We start from the raw sequence: 22,517 nt of genomic DNA, 5'->3' as shown, positions 1-22,517 counted from the left end.
GGCGGGGCGACGCGCCGGTGTGTGGCGCGATTGGGTAGGCGCCGGGACGCGACGGGGAGGAGCCATCTTGAGAGCGGGAAGGATGCTGAAATGCCACACTGATCCGCCATCTTGATTGGGGGCAGGGCATGGAATAACGGCGTTGGCAGCCATCTTGAATACGGGCAAGGGCGCCAACGTGCACATTGTGTTGTCATCCGCGGCACGGCCCGGGGCCGCCGCCGCCGCCATGTTGGTTACGGGCAGGGAAGCCGCGCGCTTCTGTCGGCCGCCATTTCGAGTAAGGGAGACCGGACTCCTCGACGAAATTAGGTTAATAACTTAGCACTGCCGGTCTGGGGATCTTTAAGACAGCGCTTAAAAGTTTTACTTAAACCATAGGGCAAACTCTGTTTGCAGTTAATGTCTTAAGGATAACGATTATGCAGTGAGTGACAGAGAGAGAGGACTTGTGAGGTAAGACACCTACTGCCCTGCTCAGGCACCACGATCGTATTTCTCCTAAGTTCCAGTTCTAGCAAAGTTTGTGGATAAAAAACAGCTCTTTTGCTCGTCAGGTAGAGCCCAGTGATTAATTAGATAAGTGTTTCACTCTTAATGCGTGTAATTGCCTGTGGGTGTTACTTCCACAGAGATTCAGGTAAAATCCATGGATTTTCTCTCCTTGGGGATTTTCAAACCGCGAAAAAAAAATCATTTTCAGGTGCTGGGCCGTTTGGGTAAATTTAATGGACTTATATGTATTAGATACTTCCTGTGCTCCCTTAAAAATAATTTTCCAAGTCGTTCATGTGCCACGAGATGAAGGTTCTTAAAATAAAGAAACCAAAGTGAGCGTCCATCTGCTGCTCTCTGGAAGCTGTGACGATATATTCGCTATATTTACTGTGTTCCTGTACAGGAACAGGCCCATGAGGACCAGGATCCTGCTGGAGGCTGAGCAGGTCCCAGAGCACCCCCGTAGGCTCTCCACCATCCAGCAGGCCTTGGCTGGTTCTTCCCCGCTCGCTTCACTTTGTAAAGATGTTTGCTTCCCCAGATGAAACTCTGCGTGGCTCTGTTTAAATATAGACAGTATTTGCTCTCTGGGAATTCTACCAGCATTATTTATTTTCCTTGCCTCACTTGCCATAAGCCTGCCCGTTGACTGCAGCACAAGAATTAATTGTGCCAGGCCTCCCTACGAGTCCCCTGTGTAGCACTGAATCAAATATCAAATGTTCTGTCCACATTGATCTCGGATTCATTAGCGGCAGTCCTGTTTTGAGAGTTTCTAGGCAACATAATGCTGGTCTTACTGTAGAAAGGATCCTTCGTTCCTCACTAACACACCCACTTTTGACATTTTTTTGTGAAAACATTTGTATGCTTCTGCCAATCTGCCTCTGATGGAAGCGTCTGAGCTGTAACAGCAGTGTCAGAGGCGTACTTGTGAAGGTTTAAAAAGATTTAAAAGTGCAGATTAGACTTGGAATCCTGGCCTTGGGTAGTGTTTCTACTCAATGTCAGGTAACTTTGACAGGTACAGACATGCCTTTTATATTCCCATTTCTTTCTGAAGCACATACTAAACACATAAATATAGCAAAAAAGCTTTTAAAAATGTGAACCCAGCTATAGTTTTCTCTCATACATGTTACTGTGTTGGTTCCTATGGCCAAAGACCTTATTTTCTGTCAGAGCGGGACAGCAGTCAGATATTCTGGATGTCAACCTACTGCATCGCTCTTGTCACCATTTGTGACATGCAAGAGCTTCCAGACAGCGTGGCCCTCATTGCAGCAGTGAAGTTTAAAATGGAGAAAAGGAGCACTCTTCCCTGGCACTCCAGGCCACCAAAGGTCCTATCTGAAACCAAAGCTAGGTACCGCCCGTGAAAGGAGGCTCAGCTTGTGCTACAGATAAGAGATTTACAACTTAGATCAGGCAGACAAAGAAGGGGAAGATGATGGGATTATGTGATTCACTTTGGAGTTGTCGAGCTGAGGGCCAGAGAGCCGAAGTGATTTGATCAAAGCAGAGCACAAATTTAATTCTCATTTCAGAAGCCATAACACAGTTTCTTGAGCTATGCCTGTCCTAAGCTCTGTCTCCCATGGAGGTGTTTCCTTTCACCTTCCCATCAGGACAACCTGTTTCATGTACCGTAAGAAACCCCTCGGTAGCACGGAGGCAGAATCCCCCCTTTTTTAATGTGCAATATTTGAGCCCATTTGTAAAGAAATGCACCCTAAAGAACAGGACCCCAAACATAACACAAAGACTTTGAAAAAACCCACATTAATGCTCTATCCTAATCGCTGGTAAGAATGACATCTGATTTCTTAGTGGCTGTTGAAATTGGCTTTTAGCCTGTGCAGCCATGCTGCATGTGCAGCTGCTTCTCAGATACCTTTGGAAAAGCAAACCGGGGGGTTTCATCAAAGAACCAGCACTTGTCAAAGAGCTGTCGTCTGCAGTTGTGGGCTAACTTAAAAGACTCTTTTAAGGTTGCTAAAGCTTTCTCGGATTTTCTGGCAGAAATGCTGATTATGCAACGTTTTATCATCTTCCTGTAATATTTAACAGAAATTTCAGTATCTTTTCAGATACAATGGTAGCAAACTGACTAAAGATACTACGGGGTCATGCACAGCGATTCTTTGGGCCAAACAGGAAAATGCATTTAAGAAAAAAAAAACAATATATAAAAAAAAACAGCTGGGAGAAGGACACGTCTCTGTGTGTCTTTTTGTTTTGAGAAAGAAGCCCACATGAAAATAGCCGTGTGAAAAAAAAAAAAAAGCAAGGAGGGAGAAGGGAAAAATATGAATCAGCTTCTTTGGTACAATCCAGCCAAACGGGCCCACCCTCCCCCAGGCTCGGGTTACTCACGGCGCTAGGAAGGCCTTGGAGGGACACACCCGGGTTTTTCTTCCATTTTTTTTTTTTTTTTAAGCCCTTCCTGCCTATGTTATCTCTTTGAATTTAATTTGCCGTGCTGGGAAGAAAAACTCTCGGAAACGAAAGAGACCCTTTTCCTGCCTTTTTTCTTTGTATTTTTAAAATAGCCCTGACGCCTGCTCCACAGCCAGAGAACTCTGTCCGTGTAACTCTATTCCTTTGCAAACTAGGAAGTTTTTTTCCCCCTCCCCATACAATTCCACCCTCCCCGTCTATCAGTGAATTAAAAACAAGAACCCCCAGAAATACGGTCTCTGTTTGGGAACACGAACCGTAGAGGTGCTAGCTGGTGTTGTGAGCAGCTGCTGTTTTTAACAAAACAATTTTTTTCTGCGCCCATTTTTTCTGCCCCCATTATTCACAGCACCCTGCGAGGTCCTAAACCAGGAAACTCGCTCATATCTAACTTTGCCTCTAGTCTAGTCCCAGTGAGCTTTTGGGGTTGGGGGTGCTTCAAATACTTTTCCCTCTTTTTGTTGCTTTTCTCTATTTTTATCCACTTTTAATTAACGTGGCTGTTTTGTTTAGAAGAGTATCTGCAGTTCAGTAACATCTCAGGATGCCAGAACATTCTTTTGTGCATCATTCAGGATGCCACATCACGGCTCTGGAAGTGGTTAGTCTGGAGCTCGCGGAGACAGAGCAAACCCCGTGCCGCGTCTATCGGCAGAAAGGCTCGCGTGGCAGCTCGTCGGCCGGTCAGCTCGCACGTGGCTCAAAACTGTTGAGAACGGAGGCTTCTTACTCGCCCCAGAGCGAGGGAAGAGGAAAGGAGGGAGACCGGCAGTGTCAGGGAGAAGTCACAAGCAATGCAGGCAGAAAGCTGGGGCGGCTGGAGGTGTGTGTGCAGAGGACCGTCGGAAAGCTGCCTTCGTTAGCTCCAGTGCTTGCAAAAAGCTCGTTTCTTATCTGCAGATTCCTGGTTTTACGACCAGCACTCATTGTCAGCAAGGGAAGTGTGGTTTCTTTCCACTGATCCATAAGAATTTGGCGCCGTGGAGTGTTACCAAAAAGAGCACCAAGGGGTGGTTGATCAATAAATTGCTCAGGAATTTAGCTTCATATGCCTCCAGTACTCGACAGAAGGAAACGTTTCAAAGCATTTTCAACTTCGGAGTTCCTTAAGCTGGGCCTGTGATCGCTGCGCCACCACGGCAGTTTGAGGCCTCCCTTCCAGGGACGAGGCAGGTAGCTCTTTGCAAGCCGTTTGTCTGCACGTACAACTTCTGTTAGCACTGCCGTTGTGCGTTCTGAATTCACCTTTTGACATGACTGACAAACTATTCCCACAGGTATTTGTGCTGCAGGTAGTTGCATTGACCAAAAATTGTACATATAATCACAAAAGCTTGTGTTTTACCTATCTTTTCTTCTCCCTAATCTAGGAGAAAACGAGAGACTTATCTGTGTGTGCTGGGCTGTTATCAGTCCATGTTATTTCAGAACTTCCCTGTCTTCGCTGCTCCTCGCGGATGCTTTCGGGTGACTCATTTCCTGTGAAGGACGAACCAGCCATTTCCTGGCTATTGAACACAGGACTTTTTTTCTTCCAGCCTGCGTTGGAGCGGATTATTCCATGGTTTGATTATGCTGCTCCAATTTACACCAGAGCTGCAACTCTTCACTGCAGCTTTCCAAGATAATTAACTGTCAGCACGTGTTGCTTGGGGATCACAAATTGCCTCTGCTTACTCAGGCCGTAGGCTCTGTGATTTTGGGTGTGGAATTCAAATAATTCTACCAGTCCAGATTTAACAATGCCAGCCTTCTGGTCACTGCAGTCAGATTGTTCTCTTAATCCAACTGATTGCAGCTCGTAAACACGGAGTGTTCAAAAAGCGCCATAAGGCAAAGGTCCTGATCTAACAGTGTGTATCTAAGCCCAGAAATTTTCAGACATCTAGTAAGTGGCGTCAGGATTGCACATGGGCTTTTGAGAAACCCAGGTGTAGCGCCCGTATTGTTCTTTGTTAGACGGCTGGGTCAGTTCCTGTGCTCATAATTCCATCTCTTCCCTCCAACCTGTGTTTCCAATTTCCTGAGCCGCTCTTTATTCATACTTCACATTACGATTCTAACTGCTGTGGACAGCTTGATCTAACGTCGCTGAGTTAAAGGATCATCTGACCAGTGTAATTCCAGCCTGAAGTATGCCAACTCCTTCATGCAGCTTTTTACTGCTGTTTTTTAAATTATTCCTTTAATCTCGTTTCCCAACATTTGACTATTTAGATTCATTAGCCTGTCATACATCTGTAATGTTTGGGAAGAAAACCCACACAATAGGGATGTTGCCTCTTGAGTCTGAATGTGGCACATGTTGTAGGGATGATCACTGAATAATTCATCCCCTTAATTATTTATTCATGCCCCAAAGCTGGATACCTCCTCTGTGACTTTCCATTATCTCAAAGAGAATACAAGTTCCTATTCAACTATACCAGCCTAAGAGTGCCTGGTGTCCAAGGCAAATAGAGCAGGTGTGCACTAAAAACCACTCCCTTATCATTTTTCTGCAACCTTTCTGCTCGGTAACAAACTCCTGCCATTTCAGTGCCGCCTTTATCAGCCTTGACACAGAAATTAAAACCTAGGTACGTTTCTTTGCAAATTCTTCGGAAAGGAAGGAGGGTGAGCAGGCCTGCTAAGCGCTCCTGCACTGGCGCACACACAACATGAGGCGCTGCAGGCATGATGCAGAATGTTCTGAGCATGGAAAACAGACAAACAGGCCGTGACTGTGATGCAGTACTGCAGAGCTGATCTTATTCTCCTGAAGAAATTTCAGTTTTGTTTTCCACTGTAAGGTTACAGCTTCGGAGACAATTGGTATAAAGAACGAGATTGTTTCCGAGCCTCTCAGGAAACCCTGCAGGAAAGCTCAGCCAAATAGCAGCAGCGCAGACTAATCTCCTTCCTGTCTAATGTGTACTGTCAAAAATACGCCTTTCGTAAAAGTTTGAGGATCTGAGTCTCCTGACCTAGGTGAAGATTTTGCAAGACACTCAAATTCCATTTGTCTAGAAAGTATGAAAGATGATTCCGCGTTTCAGCAGTCTCCAGACCCACAGGCAGCACTACCCCTAGCTGGCTGGTATGAGATTTCCTAATTGTTTACCCAGTAATCCTGACTCCTTTTGTCCTTGGAATAGGTTCTACATCAGCGTAATTAAAAATGTCAAACATGCTTGAGAAACTCTCCAAGTTGCTAAAAATGAATGTGAATTTCCTCCCGACAGCCTCGCTTCATCTTTCCCTTACTCTGGCCTCAGCTTTACAGAGTGGTCTGTTTCCAGCCCTTCAGCATAGTTTGCATTCCACTGCCAAGAATGAACATTTATTTATACAAACAACCGTCCTTACAAGCACATCTCCCCGCGCTGTCCTAGGGCAGGGAAACAAACATAATTTCGGTTCTTTTCTGCGGGGCTGCAGTGCTACGTTGCTTTTTCTTTACTCGGAGGCATTTTTTTGCAATGAAAGATTAGTGCAGTTCAGTCACCTTCCCTGCTACAAATCTGCTCAGAAAGAGGCTGGAATGCTCTTTTATTTCCTGACAATGATTTTATTTTATTCCACTCCAACGGCGGTGCCAGTTCCCTGATAAACCACTTAGGGGGTCTTGACGGCTCAGCAGGTTTTACACGAGCTCATGCCGGAACCTCGGGGGCTCTGCGTAACTCCGCAAGCCCCAGTGCCCGTTTTTCTCAGAAACGCCCCAGCACGAGTCCAATAGCGGGTGCTGCGTTGCCCCCGTTCTTCCAGGCGTGCAGCTGGCACTGTCCGATCAGGGGCGAGCCAGCGGCAGCCGCCAGGTGAGCAGCGCTGCAGCACGCCGATGCGGCCCATGCATTATTTCTGAGGATCTCCGTCGCTCACCTGTCGGGCCGAGGCATTGTTGGCTGAAACGCTAGCTCATCACCCAAGTCCTCCGCCGGCCGGTTGTCTCCCAGTGCATCTGCCTAACTGGGGATTACACAGGTGCTGGGTGACTCCAGACTTTCAGAGTCTGAGCACGGGTCATTTAAATGAAGAAAGGGCCCCTAAAAGAGACAGAGATGCACATGCAGAGCACCTCGAAGTTCTCCGTTAGATGTACGTCTGCAAGCTGCTCTCCCTCTTACTGTCTGCACATCAGATTTTGCTGTGCAAGAGCCAGCTTCCACTCTCAGCTGATACAATTGTTTGTAACTAAGAGTAATGTTTAGATTGAAAATGTTTGCAGCTGCCTCCAGCAGTGAACAAGACGATGAGGTTTTCTTGGGGAATCTCTCACTTGCTTTTCTAAAGCAATCTTCTAAGAACTGAAGCATTCAAGGAGTTTCCGAAGGATCCGGGAGAAGGCTTTCTGAAAAATCAGACCAAGGCGATATTTTAAAACATGCTCTTGAGACTTTTTAGGAAGAAAACACAGCTTCTTTAACTGTATTGCCAAACCAGTGTACGAACTGGTTCGGAGGGCTGACGTAGGAGGTTTCAGTGGCTACTTTGTACGAATCATTACTATTTTATGGATCTCGCTCCTTTCTTATTAAACTTACTGTAGCAAATTTTGCAGGCCCTAAAAAAGCACAACGTAGCACAAGGACAGAAATGCAGAGACAACTTTATTTTGGAACTGCCGAAGTTGTGCTCCCTCTCCGCCTCCCGTAATACTTCTTTGAGGTTCCTCGTACAGTTTATAGGTGCTTCAGCAGCACAGCTGAATTAAAGTCCTTGTTCCACATCAAATCAAGAACAAATATTTCCAAACATGTCTGAAGAAGTGATGGGACTGTCAGACCAACCCACTGCATGCCTGCCGTGAGGCCCGCACGGTCATCCAGGCTAATAAAGCCATCATTTTCCCAGGGCCTCAGCTCTATTAAACACAAAGCTCCAAACGATTTCCTACTTGGATCAAAGATGTGTTTGTTCCAGTGCCACTTAAGTTTAAAAGGCAATACTGAGAATGAATGAAACCTCCCCAGTGGCAGCTGCCGAGGTTCAATTGGTTTGTCAGTGCCGTAATTATGCGGCGGACGGCTTCTGTTTGCTGGCCCATATGCTCCTGAAGGGTGTTACGCAACGGGAGCGGCGCAGGGAAGCCTTGCTCCCGCAGCTGAGGGGCTTGGCTTTTGTGGGCAGAGGGCTCGCGCATGCTTCAGATGGTGGAAACGGTACCAAGTGGTAAGGTGGTTTCGGCGTGGCGCTTGTTTGACAGAACTAGATGGAAGCGTCAGAACAGGAAGAGCAACCTACATCCAGCGTCCCAGAACCGGGTGTTTTCATACCGGGGACCGACCACTTCCTGACGTTACTTGTAGCGTACAGCTGGCCTCTGCAAGTGGGCGCTCGGCGAGCGCTGGGAGCCGACACTGGGCTCAGCTTGGCACGGCCCTCGGCACAGAACGGAGGTGGCTTCCTGTGCCCAGCCACTGGCTCTGCCTGGAGCACTTCCCACCTTTGTAGTTCGGGGCCTGGGTGCCGATGCAAAACACCTGCCCGTTAAATGGCTGTCTCCGTGTGCGGCAGGTTGTACGCCAGAGTTGCTGTGTAACATAGTGAGCGTGTGCTACGACCTGCAGAGTATGAAATCAAGCATTAAAAGAGCATTAAGACATGAACCTGTGACACGTGAAGTCAGGGAGCATTGAGAGCACTCAAGATCTCCGTTGCCAGAGGAACAGAGGAACATAATATCCTTCGGCACGTTTAATATTTCATTTGGTGAGATGCTCGGACGCGAGGGCAGTGAGTGCAGAGCATGGGGACAGCACCGCGTGGAGGAGCCAGGGGCGTGGGAGGTGTGCTGCAACACAGGCACGGCAGGCTGCTTGTTCGTGGAACTGCAGTGGATGCACTGCTACCTGGTCTGCGCGTGCAGCCTGCATTTTCTTGCCTTGAGGCCAGGACTCGATTAACCAATTCTTCATTTATTGAGAGGATATTTCATTTCATACTGTGAGTTAACCGCTTCCTTCTGCAACCACTCGAAGTCAGCTAGCAGGATTTTCCCTCCCAAGCTTTGTCACGAGGACCAAAGCACACAAGTGGTCACCAAAGAACAAAAAGGGTTTTCTGTAGGTGGAGCAGCACGGCTGTGGCTGTGACCCACCCTCTGACAAGCAGGCCTGCCTTCCCGAAAGCTTAGCCGCACACAGACAGCTATCCTGAGGTTCCCATTTAGGCTTCGGGGAGCCAGCAGCCTAGGTAATGCTCTAAGACATTCACTGGTGCCGTGGCCATCTGAGAGCGTGCGCTGGAAGGCCCAGGAAGAGACAGCTGGCTTTGTGGTGAGGGTTGGGGGGTTCCAAAATGTATGTACAGAAATGCCTTTGTGCACTCAGGGCAATTCCAGCAGAGAGCTCCAGGTCCGAACCCAGCTATTGACTCAAATTTTGCTTGAATCCGGAGAGGGGGCTTCATCATTTGCTCTTGCTCACACTTCGGGAAGTGTGCTATCACTGCTGTAGGACGAGGGTTGGCAGCCTCTTAAGGATGTATGCCAGAATATATTTTTCTTTTCTAAATTAATGGTTAGGCGTGCCAGTGCTAGGTTTTACTGCTTCTCCAGGAGGCAAGATGCCATCCATCTGTGGTATTTTTCATCCGTGAGACTCGGTTCCTGCTGAACGCAGCACTCAAGTGGGAGACAAACCGGGAGCCGCTGCCTCTTACGGGTGCCTCTCCAGATAACGCCGATCCCAGCTCCTGCCTCAGGCTTGCCACTCAGAACCTATAAAAAGTGGCTGCAGACTCAGCTCTCAGGGCGGAGAACCTTCTGTTTATTGCTTCCATCCCACACGAATTGCTTTAAGATCACTTTCCTAAATAACTAATGCCTTCTTTCTCTCATTTCCTAGGCCACCCTGTCCTCTAGGTCCTAGTGAGATTCTCGCCCTCCTTCCCTAGACTGCCGTGCTCCATGGGAGGCTTCCTGAAGCATCCTGCGTGACCGTGCAGGAGGTAAGGGACACTGGGGCACTTCCGAACAAAGACAACAGTAGAAAATCGTGTAGAAAAAGGCTGCAAAGGTGGAAAGCCTGCAAGGCTCCCAAATGTCCTGTCAGCGTGGCCAGGTAGCACGAACCGATGAATTTGCCCGCAGCCAAAAGGCTTCCCTCTGAAAGCGCCTCGTTTGCCAAAAGGTTATTTCTTCCTCTGCCAGGAGCCATTTACCACCACGTCCTAAACCTTCGCAAACACTCGAGATCCACAAGAGTCAGCTCCGTGCCTGGTGCTCGCCAGACTGCTGCGCCCCCGCACTGCGTCACCTCAGCGTGCCTCTGGAAGGTGGGATCGTCCCGCCTGGGAGGGCGGAGGTGTCGGAGTTCAGATTGCTCGCTATTTTAAAGCAGTAAGTAACCACAGCAGGCTGCTGCGTCTCACGGTGGGCAGTCAGGCCTATTCACAAGCCAGTTCTGCCACAAAGCTGCTTAATAACAAATTATTAAACGGGCAGCGAAGTCGTGACGCTGCGGGGAGCTCCGTGCAGCAGGCCCTCGCTGGGGTGCGGGTGCCACAAGGCGGCCCTCGGGGGAGCAGAAGTCTCAGGGCAGCAGCGCTGAGCCCAGCCCCGGCGGCGCCCTCACCCCGCCGCAGCGCCGCGCACGCCGTCGGGCCGTGCCCAGCGAGGGCACCGCGCGCTTGGTCACCGCCGGGCCGCGCTCCCCACGGGCCGCACGGCCACACTCTGCGGGCCGGCCGGGGGCTGCGGGAGGCCGGGAGCGGGCGCGGGCACGGCGCCGCCGCACCGAGCGCCACCGGGAACGGCCCCGAGCCGGCGGAGAGCGCCCCCGGTGCCGGGCGGGGCCGCAGGAAGGGCGTGGTCTGGCGGGTGGGCGGGGCGTCTGTGGGCGGGGCACGGGGAGTGGGCGGTCCCGGGGGCGTGGCCTCGGGGTGGGCGGGGCCGGCCGCGCAGGCCGGCGGCAGAGCCCCCTCTGCCGGGGACGGCGGCTCCCGGCCCCGCTCCCGGCCGGGGCCAGGCCGTACACGAGCCGCCCCCCACCTCGGTTTCGCGTTCAGGCGCCGCCAAACCGCCAGGGTTAAAGGCGAAGCGGATGGTGTGACCGCGCCGCTGGCAAAGCCCGCGCTGCACGGACACTCGACCCGTGAGCGGCCTGAGTAGGGCTGGGGAAACCGCTCCTACGAGCGCCGCCTCGCCGGCGGCCTCCCCGTTAGCTAGGGGGAAGGAGGTGGTTCCGTGCAAACGGCTGCTGGGGAGCGAAGCAAGTTCCCCCGGTCAGCGCTGTGCTGCTACCATCACACACCCGTCCGTAACACGGGACCTGGGGGAAAAGGAAAATTAAAACAACGAAAAAAGGAAAATTAAATTAAAATCAAATCGCTATGGAAAATAACAGCCCACTCGCCTCTGGTGGCACCAGTCCTCAGGGTGAGGGTGAGGCTGCTCACAACCGGCAGCATTAACAGGATAAGGAACACAATTAGTGTAAACGTGGCGTAATTTTCTGCACGAGTAACGGCTTTGCCCTACTCTCACTTCAGCTTTCCCACTTCTTTGCGGGGATCTAACATATTAGGACCTATTTATGGCAGTTCGTGTTTTCAAATTATTTTTTTCCTTCACTACATCTGTTTTTAGTGGTTGATTACTGTTTGTTGGACCAGGCAATCCATTGCCAGCTGGCTGCAGGCTTTTATTGGCTCTGTTTTAGGAAGACTTGATTTAGAGCTCACAGTTACGTTACAAGGACAGCAGCTCTGTAATGCAGCCCCTCAAGAGAAGAGATAATTAGGACTCAGCTGAAAAAAAGCATCCAGTTCTTCAGACCAAAATACTCTCGTGTAAGGAATGTGCTTGCTGTAGGCTGTTCAGTAGCGGTCTCTCTCTCGGAGCTGGTACACGCGGTTCGACCCTGCCCACTATCAGATACTGTTTCCTAGGAGCATCTCTGGAAATGGAGCGATGGCACCTCGTAGCGAGTGCAGCCTGGGAACTGTATTTCTGCAAGCAGGGCAGGGGGAACGGTGGAAGGATACGGTGGAGCAGGAAGAGAGCTGAAGAGGTGCTGAGAAGGCTCTCGTATAGTCGGGGGAGGAGAGCGACACGTTGCAGAGCACAGGAAGAACGATGTGCTGGGAAATGATTAATCCACCCCAAAGGCCCTTGCCTAGAAGCGGTGGGATAAGTTCAATGATTTTTAGCAGCCATGAGCTACTTCTGCTCTGCTCTCAACTCCCTCCTTGCTCCTTTCAAGCAGACACATGAAAGCACAGCGTCATCCCTCCTGCCCAGCAGCGTCCCTCGCCCCTTCCCAGGGCTCTCTGACAGCCCGTCCCCTCCCGTACACCCATTTTACAGCTGTCCCGTGCTGCTCCACCTCTGGTGAGCGTCTCTCAAGTGAGCAGGAACAAACAATTCGTGCTGGGGGAAGGGGGTGGGAGTCAAGTTTAAGAACTGCTGGTCTGTATCCTGTTGTTTTCCTACCGGGATTGTTCCAGTTTCCTGCACTGTCTTATCTAGAGCTGAAAAGGCAAAGCGCTCCTATTTACTTGCTTTGTGCCTGCCTCGGCTTTCTAATCTGTGAAGCAGACTATAAGACTTCAGAGAAGCACAGCTAGGACTATTACAGGGTGGAGGGACAGGAACACAGTGGTTGAAGGGCTTGGAGTGTCTATACAATTAGTTTCTTTATTTAGTTATCCTGCTTGCATCAGCCTGTGTGTCACAGAGGGTTTCAGACAACCTTCAGCATAACATAACGCTGTGTGGAGTCCACTGAAATGTGAAAGAGTAAAGCACAAATTTTCAGGTGATTTCCAGATACAAACCTTACAAACAAATGGGTTTCAGAAAGTTTGTCAGAAATGGTTGACTATTTCCCCCCCAATGGCTCAAACTAGGCACAAGAAAGTCTTAAAAGGGAAGAAGCATTTCAATGCGTTTAGTCAGCTTTGAGTTTAAAGACCTCTCCTGAAATGCTGTAGGCTTCTTTGAAACTACCTCTGTGTTCAAGAAAACCTGGCCAAGTAAAGTACGCATATATTGCGCTAACATCTTGAAAACTTACGGTGTGGATCAGGACCATGAGACAGCAAAATCTCAAAGTTTGTTTTTTCTTTTAACATTTTTCTTCTTCCTTCTAGTGAGCGGGAATCCACTTAGCATGAATTCACTTAACTATAGGTTATAGTAGTGCACTAATTTTAACCCTGTTGGTTAAAACCGTTAAACGAAAACATGTATCATACAGCTTTGGAATGTCCTGTTTTTCTGCACAAAGGTGTGGGTTCTGCATTCACAGTGCCCATTATCAGATGGGAGCCTCTCCTGGAAAGACAATTAGTGCTGCATCGCTCACAGCCACAGAACCAGGCGTGAGGTTTCAAAACAAAACTCAAGCCCCAAGCCCAGAACGCCTCCCCCATAAGGGCCCTAGGTTTGTTGAAGCTGGAGGCATTGTGGCAGCGATCGCAACTGATTCTTGTTGACCGAAGAGATGAGCACGGTGCCACTTCAGCCTTTAGGGGTAAATGCATGGCTTGATTTTCTTCTCCCGCTCAGTTCTAACTGTAAATCCAAACTCCACAGCGTCTCTGGAGGTGCTCTCAGAGCATGTAAATACGCATGCAGGAGTGGGCTGAAGAAGTATCCTTAGCTGATTGCCAGAGTTTTACTTGGACCTAAATATCAGGAGAAAAAAGGCTTTTTCAGTGGGATCAGGAAAAGGAAGACATGTGCTCGGAGATAAGGAGAGATAAAAGCATTCCATTTAAAGACACCCGCGATGGAAATCAAGATGTTCATCTGCCAAGTCAGTAATTTCATGGCCTCGTGACCACACAGAGCTTCCGTTTCCATTACCTTTTCCCACACTAAGTGTAAGTGCCAGATTGTCCAGGCAGTTTAGCTCTCTGTGGAGAAATTGCTCACGTTGAAGCGGAAGACAAAACTCATCATTAACTTCAGAAAGAGCAGAAACATTCTCCCCTAAGTTTAGTTCAGCTTTCTACAGCACGACAAGGCCCAGGAGCAGGGCACTGCGGGAGGCCGTGAATTCCCTGTCCTTGGAAGCTTTGAAGACGAGCACCTCTCAGGGAAAGCCGGGGTAAAGCTCATCCTTCTGTGGCTTAGATGGCCATCCGAGGTGACTTCCAACCCTGTTCTCTAGGGCTCCTTGGGAGCGAGGTCATGGTGGCCATACATCCCACACAACACCTAGATTAACAGCCCTGAGCTCAGAACGTATCTGCTGCTTTACAATTCACCGTAAGCACGCCTTTGCTCCCAGAACACTTGTAGGGATTTTTTTTTTAAAGCAAGCAGCTTCAGTTAGAAAATTCTTTTAAAATCTTGGCTTTACATATTTCACAAGCTGGCATATGCAGACAGCAAAGCATTCTAGGCTAAAATTATCTGTACTATCATTAGGAAGCCATAAAAAGGAACACACAGATTGATGCTAGCGTAAGAGCAGAAGGCTTTCCAGAGCTTTGCTGACATGCAGCAAACCACCCCCAAACAGGAGTGGTTCTGGTGCCTCCGATTCAGTCCTCATCGGGAAGTAAGACTGATTTAGTGCCACGACCTGTCTCCTGAGGTTACAGCGAGCTTTTCTTCTGTGCTTTGCTTTTGCTTCTTTCCTATTCGGCTTGTGCTTTGCCTAGTTACAGAGGAACCCTTACTTGTTCTGCAGGTGTTTGGCAGTGTGGTTGTTACCTGTGCTTCACTCAGGACAGACGGCTCGGAAGCCCGTACCACTCCGATGGTATTTTGTTTTCCTTCTGCTTGGAACAATTAAATGTTTGCCTGAAAATTCTGCATGCCTCCTCACTTGGGCTCTGCATCCAGCGAAGCACGTTTTGCTTTGGCATCGGCAGACTGAAGTTCTCACAACCCAGCGTGTGCGTAAGCGCCTTGCCAGCTGGAGCCACCGAGCAGGGCTCATGTAAACGCACTTCCAGGAGCTCTCCGGGGCGGGAGGTTAGCCAAGCAGCAGTTCCGTGCTCACTGGGTTTTGTCTGTCACGATCACAGTGGCCTCCTCCCACCGCAAGCTCTCTGCATCCCCACCTCGCCTCACAGCTGGGGCTGGCAGCCCAGGCGGCCACGCTCATCTTCCCCAGCCTCCAGACCGGGCTGCTCGGCCTCGTCCCGGCCTCCCCTCACCTGCCTGAGCCTGGCAAGCACGGCAGGGCAGAGGACAGGCACTAAGGGCACCAGCACAGCCTCTGCCTCGGCTGCTGGCACGCGAACAGGCGTCTGCAGTACAGCCGCTTCCCAGCCTGCACGCCGACAGGCTTTCCGTCGGTTTAACTAACATGTCCATGAAATAAATCCCTGCAGACAAACACCGCATTCACAGGCTGCAGAGCAGCACTGCATCTGTCAGCTGGGATGGGCTTCTTCCGTCCTCCGCATCTGGCTCAGGGAAAAGGAGCGCAGGGAGCTGGCGGCCGGCCCCGAGGCTCAAGCTCACGCGCAGGGCGAGGATGCGCGCTCACCCACGCCCTCAGAGCCACGGGAAGCAGCGTCACGTTTGGCCAGAGCTGCTCACAGGACCAGCCCAGACGAGACTCCCGTGTCCAGTGCGTTCGTTCTGGCATCTTCTGCCACCACTTACTGCAAAATTTTTAATTACCCCAGACTAAGCAGCCTGGGGTAAGGGCTGCCATCATGAACGGTAAGCGCGTGCCGTATCAGTCACGTACGGCACTGTCGGGTGTCTTGGCTCGTTGCAGCACGGCAGTAATGTACGTCACCAACTGTTCTCCTCTAACCTGTCACACAGAAAGTACCGTGCTCTTCCAGATCGCTCCGTGGAAGTTTTCCAAATGGATGGGAGAATTTCAGATTTCCTCTAAGAAACCTGAATTACACATGCAAAGAACTCTTTAGTTAGAAAACTACATCTTTTTAATATTTGAAAAGTCAGATAATGTTAGAGTCTTGCTTCACAATTTCTGGTACTCCTGTTTCTGCAGTTCACTCCATTTGTGGAGTTAAAGATTGCTAGCCACAGCCTGTAATCAGAGTGCCAGCGCTAGAAGGAACATCTCACATGGCCTAGTTTTTAAAAATTCTCTTCTCAACGTCTATATTGTTTCAGTTTTTCTAATTCTGATACACCGCAGAGGCGAATCCTGCCAACATTTACGTAGATCAGGTTTTCTGTCGATAGTTCATTTGAGCTAAATGGGATTGCTCACCGTAGTAAAGGTACCTGGTCCGCAGTGGCATTTATTTGGGGCTGAATGTTGGAAAAAACTGGTGGCATCTGCTGGGCAGAGATTTTCACCGTGTAATAAATACATTGCATATACACACACAATGATTATTTTAGGTTCTGAGAAAGAAAGGATATCCTAACAGTCGCTTACTGAACTCCACCCGAACGAGCACTCAGTGAGATACGCAACGGCAGCATGGTGAGTATATTTTATGGCATAGATGATTCCAAAGGTGATTCTTTCTAACAGAAAGAGTTATAACATTAAAAAATGCAGATCTTTTAAAGCAAGTTTTAGATACATGGGTGCCAGGTCCACTTACCCGTTTCTGAAAAGCATCCTACAGCCAGCTTCATGGGTCCGATTTCCCTGTGATGCCATTTTCACAGTCAACAACAAGCCGTGCTGGCTGTGGGGAAGTGGGAGACTGAGAAGCTGATCCCTGGTTCCCCCATGATATTTTCCATAAGGGGGTACAGAATTGTCCAAGTACAAGTCTGCCCGGACCGCAGGACTCAGCCCCACAAACAGCACCGCACTTCAGCACGGTGCCCTCCTATCACCGGTGCTGCGGTAGCTGCCCGGTGCCTCAGTGGGAATGTCGATCTCAGCGGTGCTGTGGCTGTGGAACACACGCACAGCTGCTGTGGCAGGAGAAATTCTTAAGCTGAGCTACGTGATCAGGACTCTGGGCCCATAAGTATGCAATATCTACTACAAAGCCCTCATCCCAGGACCACGCTCAAATATTATCCTTTAGGTCCCCAAAGTGGGCTTATTTTTAAGGAACGCTTAAAGAGAATCATTAGAAGGATCACTGATTTAGAACTATTACTCTGTTGAGATGGGGTGGAAACGGTCCCCAGGACTGCTGTTATGCACTTACTCTTTCATTAAGTTACTCCCAACGTGTTTCTGCAGAACGAGAGCGTCGGTGCTGAAAAGTGCGGCGACGTCAGTTCGCTTTGCATGGATCTCTCCAACCTTGTCACCTGGGCACACACTCATGGGAATATATGCAAACAAATCCCGGCCTTGGAAGTGGTGCAGACCTCGGGGCATCCCGGCAGAGACAATTCTATTCTGTGGATGTGTGGGGGTGGACATGCGTATCACTGGCCATGTGGAAAATTACACTTCAGAAGCAGAGAAGAGAGCGAAGCTGTAGAAAAGAGGAAGAGGCTAACGTCCTCCGAGGCTCCCTCAAGGGAAGCCAATTCAGGTGAAAAGAGGATCAGGGTAACCTCATCTTTTGAGAGTGCTAGAACAGGCACTGCTGCCCCAGGATCACATAGCAGATCTCCAGGGGTCACTCAACAAAGAGATGACACCGTCTACATAGTACATAATGAACCGGCCCCCAGAGAAAATGAGAAAAACAGAAAACCCATTAAACCCTTTGCAGCAGGACGGCGTGTGTCAGCCTCCAAAGGTGAAATCAAAACAGACGTACACATGGTGAAGCTAGGAAGCAATGAAGATCTACAAATCATCTCTGATGATGAGCAGCATGTATCAGATGCGGAAAGCCAAGCAGACAGAACCAGCCAGAATATTCCTTCAGACTCACCGCCCACTAGCTGTGTAACTGCTGAGGTAGATTTGCAAATGCATCATGATCAGAAGACTGCAATTATCAAGCAGCCGGCCACTCCCACACCTGGCTTTGCCCCCACAGAAAAGCCACCCTTAACTCTTCCCTCTTCTCTAAAATCCCCCGTAAGCAATCAGAAGATCCTGGAAAGCAGCTTCACGCGTCAAGGTCCTCGTAATCCTGTGGAGTTCACAAGTGAAACTTCTAGAGCAAGGAATTCCACTGGGTTGGCAACACCAAAAGAGCAGTTAAAACAGATTTCTGTCTCCAACGCTGAAGCAAAAGCCCCACTAGAGTCACCCACCTCTGTGACATTCTTTCAGTTTGAAGCCTCTGTAGATGTCCAGCAGCAACTCCACCTGTGCTGCCCCGAGTGTGGCACACCAGGAACAGCCTTCAGTGGGGATGCTGCTGGAAACCCTCCTGAGGGGAGCAAACCGTCGGTATCTGAGCTTACACCTTGGCATTCAGCCTCACTGAGTCCGGAAGGCAAGAATTCAGACCATCCATCTCCGAACACAAGTAAGAGAGCCTGGAGTTTTATTCCTGGGAGGGCTGGCGGGCACGCGGGTATGTTTTGTTAATCGCTTGGAGGGGCACTTGATAGAGCTGCCAAAATCTGTACTGTAGCATCAAAATAAATGCGGCTGGCAGGGGGCACGCTATTTCTACCGAAAGGGACTAAAAAAGGTTCCTAGCTTAAGCACTCATCACTTCAGTAGGTGATGGCAGTTACTGTGCTACCCAAACGTGCGCTTGGCTGTGGCCCAGCCTCAGATATCCAGTTTGAATACTTTGGTCTTTGGCTTTGTTCAGTATCAGCATACAGCGCGTTGGCTGCCCTTAGAGAGTCCATGAAGCTGGAACCAGAGACATGAACTCTGGTCTCAAGAGAAGAAAGCACAAGGAAGTAACTTTTAAAGCAGTGAAATGGAGAAACTGGGGCTGAATCTCTGGCTTCACTGAAGTCAGTGACAAAAAACTCCAGAGACAGCAATGGGACCAAAACGTTTGGTTATTGTCCTGCGTGCTGTCCTTGGAATCCTGCTGGAGCGGGGAAAATACAATTCCACAAACACTGACTTGCGAGATCCACTGCTTACCAGGGCACCTCCAACACCAAGGCTAAGTCATGCACAGGGTGTGTTTTAAATGACTCCCTGTCATGAGAACAGCCTAGCTAGGGGCTGTTTTCAGCCTGCTGTAGGACAGGCACCGTGTGTGAGAAGGAACAGCTGGCAGTGTGCAGGCACTACCAAAGTGATGCTCGTCTTTCGCAAGCAGCGGGGAAACTACAACTGATTTGGTAAATGATCGTGTGCTAGGATGTATGTGTTATGCACCAGAACCTGTACGTTACTTAATGATTAAACACCTCAAATAAAATGCAAATGCCCAGGATTTTAAAGATGCTACGGCAGAGCCACAACATTTGCCTGGGATTTGCATGCCTGCAGGTGGTGTTGCACGTTAATGCCAAGTGAGCTGCTATCCAGTCATTCTTAGGTTTTTGTCTGCTAGTATCTGGGCATAAACACAGAGGCAAACGTTGAAAGTTTAATTCCAGTCAGAGCATCTCCCTTCCTTCCAGTAGCTTAATGCCTTGGCTCCACCTAACAGACAGAGCGGCCAAGAGCACGCCTCCCACCCCCACGCACTCGGTTTGAGTCCCCCGACACCCGCGCCGTACCCGCGCAGCCCAGCATCCTCCAGGAGGAGGCAGGTTACCGAAAGGGTATTTGGGGGTTGTCAGCGGGTGTGCAGCTGAAGCACCACTCGCCTTCCTCACTGCGCTCAGCGTTACATCTTTATTGCCTACGTAGCCACAGCCACACACACTGGTGCGGTTGTTCTATGAACACTGTTTTTATAATTGACAACATGCATCATCAGAAGGGACTGGGAATTCACCTGGGAACGTCTGTGCAATCGCTGTTTCTGTCAAGATAAATGGCTTGTGGCTCAAGCGAGGCCTTTGCATGCATGTATTGATTTACAAGCCATTCATCGCTTCACGTAGATCAGTCAGTAACAAAGGCAAAACACCAGATCCGCAGCACGGGGATCAGTAGGATCCAACTCAATCCAGCCACAGCATTTTAAGATAACAGCTAAGCGTGTACAAAATAATTTGGTGTGCGAAAGGGAATTTCTGGATGTTGGCTCTAGAACCCTTTTTAATCTACCCTTCTCTAGCCCTGGAAAAGTCACAGGCGAGCAGATGGAGCTTTTCAGCAATCCAAAGAATTAATTTCTCATGCTACATCGAACTAGGTAGATGTGGTATTGCCATAGCAACTTGAGAAAGAACCCAACTGGAATCCTGGCAACCCTTTTTTAAAAATACACTTCTACTCATCTTTTTCTGCTTCCTTACTATTCACCCCTAACTTTTGTTAATGTTTTTATTTCACAATGAGAGCTCTCCTGCCCTGGAGAGGTTTTCGTGCAGGGGAACACTCTGAACTGTGTTTTACATAGCGTCTGGTACGACGCTTTGGACGTATGAAACGGGTGCCACTTAGTGCCGAGGCAGATCACAGGACCTGTGCTCAGGCCAACTCCCAGCTATTGCAGCAGAGCCGAGCGTGGCTCCTGCCATCACCGTAAGGCACGTGCCAGAGTAGCTGCAAATTGCTGGAGGACATGAGCCCATCCTGGACTGCTCGAGCTTCGCGGCCAGCACTGCAGGCACAGGACCGCAGCGACTGGCTACGTGAGCGGTCCCACAAGCGCGGAACCAGCTCCAAAGTCAGCCGGGGTGAAATCCAGTCCCTCGGCAGTGCAAGGACAAGCCACCAATGACAACTCCCGCTTCCAGTCCTATCGCTGTCCAATAGCCCATAAAACTTGCACCAGTGCTTGCCACCCCGTGGATCCCACAGTCCCATTCAGTGATGAGGTCTCATTAGGCAGTCATTCTGTCCCAATTAAGCAGGATTCAAAAAGAAAGAATTTCTTATATTTACGTAGCTGACAGCATGCAGGTTCACCAGTCAAGGGAGAAGGAACGAGGCAGGAAGCAGTCCTGTCTAGACTAGCGCTGTCAGGTGGTGCGGGCTGGCTGAGAACACAAAACCAGAGCTGTCAGGGAAGGGTCTGGGACACTCTCAGTCTGAGCTACTTTTACAGGAGGGTGAACATTGTTCTGCACCCCCTTTTATTTCACTGATCTCCTTGCTAGTTCTTGCTGTCCACAATGCTGTTTCTTATCTTTCAGATAGGCTGAAGAAGAGAAACCGTAATGCTAGTGACATAAAGATTTTCAGAGACTGGCTGGTTTTACATTGCCCTTCTGAAGTGCGCGAGATCTATAAGCTGCCACCTGAAGACCTCGATAATTACCTGGCCTGGTTCTACAGTTCCGCAAAGAAACAGAACGGCATGGATTTCTCCGCCAACTCTTTGTACTTCTTTCAGAGCAGCATAGACAGATACCTCAAGGATCACGATTACGAGTACAGCGTGGTTAAAGGAGTGGAATTCAGAACATCTCAGGAAGCCTTGAAACTAAAGCATCAGCATCTAGCTCAAAAAGAGAGAGAGGGAGAGTGGGCTATTTTAGAGAACCTGACAGATGAAAACGTGGATATCCTTCGCAAGAACGGGCTGCTAAGTCAGATGACCCCTCAGGGCTTTTTGCACCTGATGCTCATAAATATCATTAGGGGGTTTGGGGCAAGTACGCACAATCAGAGCCAGAAGCTGTACTGGGGACAGCTGGTGCTAAGAAAGGATGAGGCAGGGCTGGAGTACCTGGAGTGGAAGAACGACCTCCATGCGGAGGAAGCTGCGGGGGAAGCAGCTCCACATCTCTTTGCCAGGCCTGACAACCCAGATAACTGTCCGATCCAGGACTACAAGAAGTACGCTAAGAGGAGGCCGCTGGATATGCTTCACGACTACGATCCGCTCTATCTGTCTCCCAAGCCCTTGTACTCCATGTGGGACCAAGTATGGTACTGTAGAAAGTCACTGACAAAAGCCAGAATGGAAAAGATGCTGAAGGCAATTATCCAGCAAGTCAAAGGAACTAAAAAGAGGGCCAAGAAGTAAAGGTACCCACTGATTTCTGTTGTGCCACTTCGACAGGAGCCTGTTCCAAAGGGTTAAGTAGTGATATTTAGCAGAGGTTGAAGAGAACATCCGTCCCTTCAGTTTCACCTTCAGACATCTAGAGATTTGCATTACTTTAGCTTTCAGGGGTAGTGAAAAACTTCTGTAATTCGTAACAGAATTGATAGTAAGTTAAATGCATATGAGAATTCTACTTTTACAAATGTGAGATGTTCGTGTTATACTGTACTAATAGTGACGTGGTAAGATGCGCTGCCAGGGAGAGGGCTCCCCAGCTGAATGACAAGCTGCCCTTGTGCTTAGAGAGCTGACACTTGCAAACGGTATTTAGCCTGCCGTGTAACAGCCTGTCATAAAAAGATAAATAACAGGAGTTCGTTCTGGGGGGGAAGGAGGATGATGAAATACCACGTTTGCCAGCTGCTAATCCATAGCTCATAGGAATGCTTTCAACAAGGTTTATGTCATTTTTCTTAGTGAAAGATTTGTAGATTTAAGAAATTCTGACTGTTTTGAAAAGTTACTTAAATATCTGACAGTGTTGAAAAGTTTTACGCTGTTTTCCCCAGAGCACTAACTATAGCCACATAAATGGTCGTTGGCAGACGTAGTCAGCTTCCAGCCGTTTGGTTGCTGTTCGGTCAATATGCTCTCCTACAGTCCAGTCAAGTTGTTGGAGTGACTTGTTGACGTGTTCTAATAAAACAACGTCTTCCTTAGTGCTGTTT

General features: G+C 49.3%; 1 protein-coding gene across 2 annotated transcripts; it reads left to right on the top strand.

The window, feature by feature from the left end:
- Positions 1–229: 229 nt before the first annotated feature.
- On the top strand, positions 230–22,375 carry LOC118179265 (uncharacterized protein KIAA1958 homolog). Of its 2 annotated transcripts, XM_035348445.1 has the most exons (5): positions 230–456; positions 9,789–9,891; positions 16,232–16,316; positions 17,040–18,234; positions 20,933–22,375. In XM_035348445.1, exons 3-5 carry the CDS (start codon positions 16,314–16,316, stop codon positions 21,766–21,768), a joined length of 2,034 nt encoding a protein of 677 aa, XP_035204336.1. In that variant the 5' UTR covers positions 230–456; positions 9,789–9,891; positions 16,232–16,313; the 3' UTR covers positions 21,769–22,375. The 2 variants fall into 2 exon arrangements, with proteins under 2 accessions (XP_035204336.1, XP_035204337.1); XM_035348446.1 differs by lacking the exon at positions 16,232–16,316.
- Positions 22,376–22,517: the final 142 nt, after the last annotated feature.

The sequence above is a fragment of the Oxyura jamaicensis genome, chromosome 28, assembly GCF_011077185.1.
Source record: "Oxyura jamaicensis isolate SHBP4307 breed ruddy duck chromosome 28, BPBGC_Ojam_1.0, whole genome shotgun sequence".
NCBI lineage: Eukaryota > Metazoa > Chordata > Aves > Anseriformes > Anatidae > Oxyura > Oxyura jamaicensis.
The sequence above is the reverse complement of the archived record's forward strand: the minus strand, read 5'-3'. Positions and strand labels throughout refer to the sequence as shown.

What these genes read in the sequence shown, in the direction of transcription:
- LOC118179265 (XM_035348445.1), top strand. An exon ending in CCATCCATCTCCGAACACAA is followed by an intron (nt 18,235 to 20,932) that starts GTAAGAGAGCCT and finishes CTTATCTTTCAG; the next exon opens with ATAGGCTGAAGAAGAGAAAC.